Source organism: Zeus faber, assembly GCF_960531495.2.
Source record: "Zeus faber genome assembly, chromosome: 22".
Classification (NCBI taxonomy): domain Eukaryota; kingdom Metazoa; phylum Chordata; class Actinopteri; order Zeiformes; family Zeidae; genus Zeus; species Zeus faber.
The window spans coordinates 8,144,207-8,154,206 of record NC_137209.1 but is presented as its reverse complement, the minus strand read 5'-3'; the positions used below and the strand labels follow the sequence as shown (position 1 = coordinate 8,154,206).

Genomic DNA, 10,000 nt, shown 5'->3' with positions numbered 1-10,000 from the left:
TAACGTCTGAGTGCCTCGACAGGTCAGAGCTGTTTTGGCAGCACAAGGGGAAGCTACACAATATGAGTGGTTATTAGTGGTGGTTTTAATATTATGGCTGATCTGTTTATATTTTTTTTATTTTCTATAAAAATTATATATATATATATATATATATATATATATTGTATAAAAATATAAACAATTAAAAAAAGTATAAAACTGTAATTCAACATCATATTGTTCTTTTGGAAAGATGCATTCCAAAACTACCCCTGGCGCTGCTGCTGGAGGCGGAGGGACACACCTTGTCGTCGTAGATGGCTCGGATGCGGGCGAGCGCCACGGCGACGGCCTCCTTCTCGCCCGTGATGACGATCTCGTCCTTGGGCAGGCTGGGCGGCGGGATGCTGATGCGGGCGCCCGTCTCCTGGCTCAGCTCCTGCACCAGCCGGTTGTGGGCGCCGGCGATGAAGGGGTGGAAGGCCTTCTCCAGGGACAGACGCTCCACCGCACGCTTATCCTGCAGGCCGGGGGGGACGGGAGGGGGCAAAACAGGACGGTTAGCCGTAACGTTCGTCAGAGACGTATCCAAAGGTGACCTCCGACCCCCCCGGCTGACCTGCTCGGCAGAGATGAGCAGGATCTCGTGGCGGGCCTTCTCGATGCCCTCCTTGGTGCCCGTGATGCGGATGTTGGTGCTGGGGTCGTCGGGTCGCGGGATGGCGATCTTGGTGGCCGTCTTCAGCTCCAGCTCCTGCAGCTTCTCCCCGTTCTTGCCGATGACGAAGCGATGGTGCTCTTTGGGGATGGCTACCGTGGCCGAGGCCTGGGGGAGGCGCAGGGGAGGACGAACAGAGGGAGGAAGAGGTAGAGAGGATCAGAAGGATGAGTGGTGGAGAGAAGAGGCGTCAACTTGAAAGCTGCGTTGTATGAAGGTAGGCATTGACAGTGAGGTATAACAGCATGTTCTTAAATAATAATTAATAATTAGTTAGTAGTTAATTAGTAATTCGTAAGATTCTTTTGGTGAAAAATTATCCCATATTTGATCATTTCTTTGGAAAAACTCTGATGAATTTGATAAAACAGCATAGCTAATTGTTTTCAGTAAACTGTTGATATGGATGAACATTCACAAAAAAGAACAGCGCCCTGTTCATGTAAAAGAAAAAATCCATAAAACGAATCCCGCCCTGGCAACCTTGGGAAAATATTTTGAGTAACACAATAGTGTAACAGGGAGTCTCAGTGGCGTTAGTTCCTGCAGCTAAATGACTCCATCAGTTATTCACACCGTAGAGTCTCGTAACGAGGATCATCACTTTGTATGCGAGCTGCTACGACTAACTATATACAGTACACACATTCATATCATCAGGATAAACCCCTTGAAATGCATCATCTTGTGAAGTTACCGAACCTGTTTACACCCTAGAGATGCACCGATTGCAATTTTCTTGGACGATTCTGATCCTGAAGTCTGACCTGCTAATTCTGATTTTGACCGATTCCGATTTTGATTCAATTGTATATTCATAAAAAAAAATTTTGGACTACTAAATATCTTTTACATTGTTGTCCCATCATTTTGAGTTTATATCCAATTTTCTTATCATTTGGTCTCATTGGGTATCTTCTGTACATCACTGACTAATACATTGCGTGATCTGATCACCCTCACATGACAGGACAGCTGCACATACTGACTACTGCTGCAATTTTCAGTTACCACAAAAGTGAGATTGCTGATTTTTACACGGTTTATTATTGTTCATTATTCACCGTGGAACAATAATAGAACATGAAACTGTCACTGAGTTCCAATAAAATAGAATATAGGACAGTCACCAAGTTTCAGTATAATTCAACCTGTAACTGGACCCAACATAAAACTAACATGGAAATGTCCAGTTCAAACTTCAAATTAAAGTCTCTTTCACTTTAAGTGCAAATATACATTTATATCATATTTATATGGTACTTTGCAAATAAATTGCAATCATTACAAAAAATAAATAAAATAATATTAATAAATGGCCTCACTCACTCACTCTGTCATGAATCATGTCATGAGACCCAATCTGGCCACTCCCCTTTTGCCATGACATCACCTAGGTGTCCCGCTCTTCTCCTCACCTGCAGCTCATTTCCTCATTGGCCACTCTGTACATATACTGGTCTACTTCCTCTGTTCTGTGCCAGATTGTCTTTGCTGAGGCTGAGCTCTCCAGCGTGTCGTCTAGTGCTCTCTCTATTACCTTGTTGATTCCCCGGTTTGTTGACCCTCTGCCTGTCTCACAGATTGTGATTGCTTGCCGGACTTGTTTGCCCTCGCTGACGGATATCCTGGTCTTGTTTGTTTGAATAAACCCCTGCTTCGCAAACTTTCACCCGCGCTCCCCTGTGTCGTGCTTTTGGGTTCACCTCTGGTGTGAGTCAGTGAGCCTAACACACTCTCGTACACTGGAAGTCCTCCTCCGCTCAGCGTGCGTTAAACCCAGTCTCAAGAAAGAATCAAACTTTTCGTCACGATCGGAGCTCGTGCACTAGCAGCCACCAGAGCAGACGCTCCGGTGTAGTGACAGTGACTGATACAGTCTGCAAAATTTTGGAATATTGTCAGATGATAAATGATTAATCCAATCTTCATTTACCTTGAAGTACCTCCAAACAGCCGACATTTTCTTTCTTTCCCTCTCTTTTTGAAACGTCAACTACGCAACTACGTTACATTGATTTGGTATCGGAGCATTTTTATGACTACAGTACATGACCATAGTACTGTCGTGTATATTTGACCGGCACAGAATCTGAAAATATTGTTTTGTATTGATAGCTTGTTTTCCATAATTGAATTACAATAATATATTTTTTTGCGTAGCTTGAGCTGGCATTTTGACCAAGAATTGCATGGTTGGTACACAAAATACGTTGCAGGTTGGCAGGTCTGCACTCCCGTACAACTTATTCCGATTTTAAGGTCTGAATGGAGTTCATTTCCCATTCAATGATTTGCGTAACAATGCCAAGCTGTACACGGAAGACAGAACAGAAACACTTTCATCTTTCTGTTTTGTACCTTGACGGAGTTATTAAAAAATTAAATAATGACTATACTGCTGCAGGCTGTAAGAAGAGCATATAACGCGAAAACCAACCTCTTGCTCTTTCAGACATCTTTCCTCTAAAATAGACCCTCTGGGGAGGTAATTACAGTTTCAAACACTACCATATCAATAAATGCAACTCGGCTGAAAAGGTGGATGTACTTTGATGTAGTTGTTTGGGGCGAAAATCAGCATGTTTGTTGCTGAAAACCCAACAAAGGTCGCCCCTGAGTGCTGCTGACAATTCTTCTCCAGCTCAAACTCTGCACCTCAGCCTGCGAGAACCGCCGGAGACCGACTCAGGCCGTAATATGAGAATTGCATTTATTATGGATATCATGCAGTTATTAGTGACGGCTAACCGTCGCTGCGAATGATATCCCGTCGGAGCAGAGTTCTGTTAGGTGTAGGTGAATGCGAAATAAAAATAATTTCTAGTGGTGTAATTGAACGTAGTTGATCCATACGCGTCGCCCCCTCCCATACGGTTCGGCATGCATGTGAACCGCAGATCAATTGCAAAAAAAAAATCACACTAAAGTGCTTAATTATGAACTCATTTTCGCAAAATTTTGTTTGTTATAAACGTGAGAAATTTAATATGATACTGGTTTCTTATTGGAATGTAATTTAGTTACTGGGGGAGGATCTCATCATATTTTTTCATTCACTACCATTGAGTATTGATTATTTTATGTATTTTAAGATTTAATTTAAACATTGGACATCTTGAATATTGTTTTCATTTAATACCATTAGTTCCAAAAGTTCCTTGCTTTAACTGTTTTACAGAATAAAAAGCAAAGCAAAGTTATATTTGTCTCCTGTTTTTTGTTGTTGTTTTTTTTGCTGATCCGATCGATGACTGAAAACTGTGATACGATCCGAACCGTGAGCTTTTTGATCCGTCGCACCCCTAGTAAATTCATATCAATTGTGAATCCGAATTTTCCGCTCGCAACAGCGCCTTCTAAACCCAACAGCCTATCAGCCCAGCAACTCACCTGTGTCTGCAAGCGGGCCACGATTTCTTTGCGAGCCTTCATGACAGAGTCCATCTTCCCGGTGACCATGATGGACAGGCCCTGGTCCTTGGCCAGAGACAGCTCGATGTGGGCCCCCGTGCGCTGCATGATGTCCAGGCAGACCTTGGCCTCCTCGCCCTCGCCGAACTGGCTGTTGTCCTTGTAGCGCCGCTCCTCCAGGGGCACATGGAAGACCTGGAAGGTATATTTCAGGTAACAGTAGTCCCTTAAAAAAGACCTGTAAGGTATATTTTAGTAAACAGTAGTTCCTCAAAAAAGACCACGAAGGTGTGTTTAAGTAAACAGCAGTCCCTTAAAAAACACCTGGAAGGTATATTTTAGTAAACAGGAGTTCCTTAAAAAAGACCTGGAAGGTATATTTAAGTAAACAGTAGTCCCTTAAAAATCAGTGAGAGTATAAGTTGAACTGCTTCTCTAAATAACTAGAGTAAGGGTAACAAAGTATTGAATCAAACACTCCCTCAAGTTATGCCCGTTACTTTTACCAAAGTGCATTTTTTATGTCTCTAACATTTTAATATTGCGACAAATTAACACAGTGAATTTTACGACGCCTTTTTAAATTTTTACGCGAAAAGACTAAATGAAACAGTAAAAAGTACAACAGCTCCAATACAAATATAAGTAAAAATCACGTAAAAAAAAAAAAAAAAAAAGATCAAACGACGACTTGCGCAAAAATAATTGAGTACCCCTCTCTGCGTGCATCTGTATGCGGCTGGGGTTACACAAGCTGTTTCCTTGGAACCACCGTTGTCCAATTACAGCGTCAGAAAGGAACGTCTGATAGGAAGTCTGCCTCCACTACTTTCACAAAGGACTCGAGTGGTCCGCAATGCGAGCGGATTGACCGTGGAAAAAGAGTAACGCACGCAAGAATCTATACAAATACAGCATAATAAAAAAATTAAAAAAAAAACACAAAGCCACATTTTCATGTCTAGTGTGGAGCTACAGTGATTTTCTCCACATTAATAAAAATTGGAATCACATGCGTGTGTGCTTTCAGATGATCTCCGACTGACCTGGGTGATGACGGAGGCCTTGATGGGCCTGATCTTGCTGCCCCAGGCTCCTGTCGGCTCCCCGGCCTTCTCCCCCGCGGCGCTCTTCTCCGGCAGGGGAGGGAAGGCCTCCAGGTAGGTCGGGATGTAGGCTTCGTCCTCCGGCACGCAGCCTGGTCCGGAATAATGTGGATGGATTAAAAAAAATAAAATAAATAAATAAAAAAGGAGGAGATGAGGATCAGAGGTGGAAAAAACGGATTTTGAGTCAATCATGTTGACTTGCTGATTAGTGTCAACCCAGCGGTCCAACCGATCAGCGCGTGGAGAGGGAGAACACGTTACTCTACTTTCTGAACCTGGAATTTGGAACTTGTTACAAGTGTCGACAGGTGACACATACAGAATGAGGTGGGGAAGAATTGTTATTCATAACACTCTCTTTCTCGGAAAGATTGAGATGTATCGTCTCAGAAATCAGCTCCGCCACTTATATCGATGCCTTTGCGTTCCATTTTCTATGAGAAATCTACAGGAGCACAGTCCAGCTGCTTTCTGTTGAGACATTATTATCGGCCTCACCGTTTATTAGCAGGTTCAGGCGGCTTTTACTTGCTACTTTTACTTTTCCTTTTCCATATTTAACACAGGACTCAGTTTGGATTTTTCATCTTATTATATTAGCGGTCGTCAGTAGCTCCCACAAATTCCAGCCGGATAAACACATTTCAAACTTTTTTCGTCATAAGGCCCTAATATACTTGCTTCTGACCACACAAACACATACGCAAGATGGCTGCCCTACGCCTCCTGCAATCCTTTGGAGCGTTGGTTTTGCTCGTGCTCAGAAATTAACGCTGTGCGTCTGCACGATGCAATTCAACACGCGCCCAGTGGGGGGGCAGTATATCGGGACGTGACCGGCAGGGTCCGCAGCAGAGTCTGAACGAACTACAACGATGGCAGGAAGCTTTAAAGAGAAACTTGTTTCGCTTGTCCAGCTACAGCGATAAATATGACAGCGATGAATATTGTCGCCAGAATAGCTGGCACGAGATCACTCATCACTTTACAAGTCGCCGTGGAAACCTACAAAAACAAACAGAAACGAGTCCGAGAGCGCGATGCTGAGTGGGATGCTGGAGAAACCGGAGTGGGGGACGGTGCCGGTGTCAGCCACGCCTCCCGCCCCTCGTCTGCCGCCTGGTGAAGATACGTTTTAATCCTCCGGGCGCACATGCAAAGCCCGCGGGCAAGTAGCTGGACAATGACCCGCACGTCGCAGCCACTTGTCTACACATACGGGTTTAAAATCTTAAACAAAAGTTTATTGCGGGGTTTCAAATGCGCCGGTTCGGCCCCGGTGTCTGGGGTTTGCGTCATGCCACAGGAATAGCACTTTGAAACTCGACTAATGAGCGAGCCGGCAGGTTTTTGATCATGCTGGGGGCTTTGGCAGTCTAAGAGAGACGGAGTGAACTGTTTGACTGTCTGACTGTCTGACTTTTCACGTCATCCGGACACGGAGGGGGGCTGGATTTCGGCAGACGTTACCCATCATCTCCTGGTCCTTCAGGCCGCTGCGATGCTCGGCAAAGCTCTCCGGGGTCAACAATGCCACTGAGCTCATGGTTCAAGACTTGTACCGCTGTTCCACTGGGATGGAGGGGCAAGAAAGGAGGGGTCAAATCAACATAAATACACTTTAAAAGGCACAGAAAGGCCCTATAACCTGAGGGCAAGACAGTAGGCATCCGCATATTAACTGAAGGAGGATCGTACTCTACATGAAAATCACCCTCCCTTACGCCGGGGTTCAAAACACGCTTCTCGAGATGACTCCGTCTATCTCCGCGCCAGCATGGCTTTACTACATCCCCTCAAGGACGGAGCCCGCCTCTGTGGCTTTGCACCTGGGATGCCCCAATTAACACTCCGCAGTCGCTTAAAAATACACGTTGGCAAAGAATCCTGCGGGACAGCATCCATTTGCAAGGCGTTGCCGCCTGGGCTGAAAAACAACACAAAGACAAAAAAAAACAAACCCAACTCTTGTTTCCATGTGGCACGGCAATGAAACAACTGACGGACCTACTGCGGTGTTTCCCATTCACATATCACAGTCTCCTGTTGCGAAAAATGAAATAAAATGACTAAAATAATTATTTATTTATTTATTTTGCGAGCCAATCTACTCGCAGCCTGCTGTGCATAAGGCGTGCGAGTCTGTTAAATATTATACGACACACAGGCAGGCAGACAGACACACAGACTAAGGCTGTTTGTGAAATTTGACTATGTTACACAGTAATTGATCATTTATTTTAAGCTTCATTCTTAGCCAGCCCTGTGTCGTGATATGAATTGTTCCCATCAAGGGCAACTTAATAAACAAAACTTAAACGCAACCTTCCTCACACCTCTGCCCTGTTAAAAATGACAGCGATGAGGCGACAGCTCCTCAAACTGATCCGACTGCGACGCAGTGATAGAGCGCTAGATTTGGGATTCGATGTGGGTGTTGATGTGATGACGGTGTGAATAAATATAATTTAGGGGAAAAGCTCCAGTGAAACACTGCAGACGTAATAAATGTCAGGGTTGAATTTTCCACGATTAACAACATCACAAATTACAGCCAGAAAAAGACATTTTCGGCTGTATGCATTTTCCACAGGGTACATTACATACACATAAGATGGTTGTAACTGAGATATAGGATATTTAAGACATGCTTAAATAAAATAAATGCTAAATGAATGTTGCATTTTTCAAATTGCATTTAAATATAACTCATGCATGGAAAATTTCCACTACCACCTGAATAACTATCGGTTGATACACAAAACTGCAATTGCAGCAAACATGGATGGGATCCACATCCCTTGGAGGACGGCGGAGCCAAGCAGTCCTGTTCAGACTCAAGATCAATAGTAGGCCACCACACAGAATTTGAAGTGCTTGAAAGTACGGAAAGTAGGGATGCACAGATTTAACGGCCGTACATCGGCCTATCGGCAAATAATATGACATTCACCGATGGCAGTGGCCGATGTTTATCCAGTGTTTCCCATACATAAACTTTGGGCGGTTCGCCCAGGTATATTAACGGCCGCCAAAATATATTTGGCGACCCATTTTAGCATTTTTTTTTTTTAATTCATCGAGGGGAACGACACCATCAATTATCAAGTTTAGAAGATGTGGACATGACTCTTTTCAGCGCTCCAGTCAGTAAGTGATGCTGCGTTCATGGGAAATCGGAAAACTGTAAGTGATGCCGCATTCAGGCGAACTCTGAAAACATCAATATCAGCCAAATTGTTATTTCAAACATCGGTGTCATATCGACACAGCATTTCACAAACGGTGCATCCCTACTGAAAAGCGGAGCAGGGAAATGCCATTGACAGCAGTGTGAGGAGTGGGCCGGAGCTTACCTGCAAAAGGTCAGTTGCCAGAGAGTCCGTCCAGTCGAGAGCTACCGTGGGCGCTTCAGTGTGAGTCTGTGTTTCTGCTCCTGGAGGTGGAGACCCCAGGGGGAGATGTTTTCAAACAGAACCTGTTGGGGAGTACCTCAACAGAAAAATTCTGGTTCCTCCTTTCTTCCAGGTTGGCGCTCTGTCTCTCAGGGGTTCCACACTCCTATTCCTCTCTCTCTCTCTCTCTCCCTCTCCCTCTCTCCCCCAATTGATGATATAAATAACATAACACAGGCAGACACACAAGAGAAAGTAGTTGTGTCCCTATCGCTATCCCTTTCATCACCCCTGGGTAAACTCTGCCCCCAGTGCCCTGTGTGCTGTTCTAAGATAAGATAACACTGCATTTATCCCCCGGAAGAAAATACAGGTGTCACAGCAGCAAAAACAGAGCAAGATTAAAAAAATATATACTAATAATAATAATAATACACACACACACACACACACACACACACACACACACACACACACACACACACACACACAGGCTAAGGTAAATACATAATAAAGTATCACAGCATTACAGTAATAACAGCAGTCGAATAGTAACAGTAACAATAAGGATAATAGTACTAATGCAGATGGTAGTAGTACAAGTAATTCAATCAGATAACAATTTATTAATCCAGCATTCAGCATAATTCAGTATAATATACTAGGGGTATAGTAGAATAATATACTGGGAGTAGCAGTAAATAGATACAAGCTGATGGTCAGGCCCTTAATTCTACAAATGACCGAACTACAGCGATTGGTAGAAATCCCAAAGGGGAGGGGGAGATGAGGGAGGAAGAAATAGGATTACGTTCTCTTGTCAGATTGCTTGATGACAGCTATATTGCATCGTTATTTCATATAAGCCCCAAAACAAACGTTATCCAAAGTGGTGTAAAGCCGGCAACCGCGCTGGCTGCCCACACAGGAGTAAACCCATGCATCTCCTCCAGTGTAATGCACGGTGAGACGGGGGGGAGGACCTTACGGGTAACGAGAATCACAGAGTCGGCTCCACAGAGTTCAACGTTTAGTTCTCAAATCTTGATTCAGGCTAAAGAATAAAAATTGATTTATTTTTGGTGGAATGTGAACGTGTAAATGATTCACATTCAACGTAAATTATAGCAAGTGCCTTGGACATTCTCCACGTTTATTTCGTCCCCTGTAATCATTTTCAGTGTGGGAGTCAGAGATTCTCTCCCTTACCAAATCGCCGAATCAAAACTCAAGGGGCGTATTTCGCGATGTGGCCGGTTTTCGCCCGCGAGTCGCGAAAGAGACACGAACCCAACGACTCTTGTCGGAGCAACTCCCGCATCATTTCGGGGAGTCGTTCGCCACCAGCGAATCGTTCCGGACCCTCGCGTCGCTACTAGCCC

General features: G+C 44.2%; 1 protein-coding gene across 1 annotated transcript in view; it reads right to left on the bottom strand.

The window, feature by feature from the left end:
• hdlbpb (high density lipoprotein binding protein b) overlaps positions 1 to 10,000 on the bottom strand; it is a gene marked incomplete at its 3' end in the record, with an annotated part of 26,178 nt that overhangs the window by 15,813 nt on the left and 365 nt on the right. The window contains exons 2-7 of the mRNA XM_080023782.1: positions 8,580 to 8,659; positions 6,694 to 6,795; positions 5,161 to 5,312; positions 4,094 to 4,309; positions 602 to 808; positions 287 to 502 (exon numbers count right to left, since the gene is read on the bottom strand). Of these exons, the coding sequence (XP_079879908.1) occupies positions 287 to 502; positions 602 to 808; positions 4,094 to 4,309; positions 5,161 to 5,312; positions 6,694 to 6,769 (867 nt within the window). The 5' untranslated portion in view covers positions 6,770 to 6,795; positions 8,580 to 8,659. The remainder of the gene's footprint in view (positions 1 to 286; positions 503 to 601; positions 809 to 4,093; positions 4,310 to 5,160; positions 5,313 to 6,693; positions 6,796 to 8,579; positions 8,660 to 10,000) is intronic.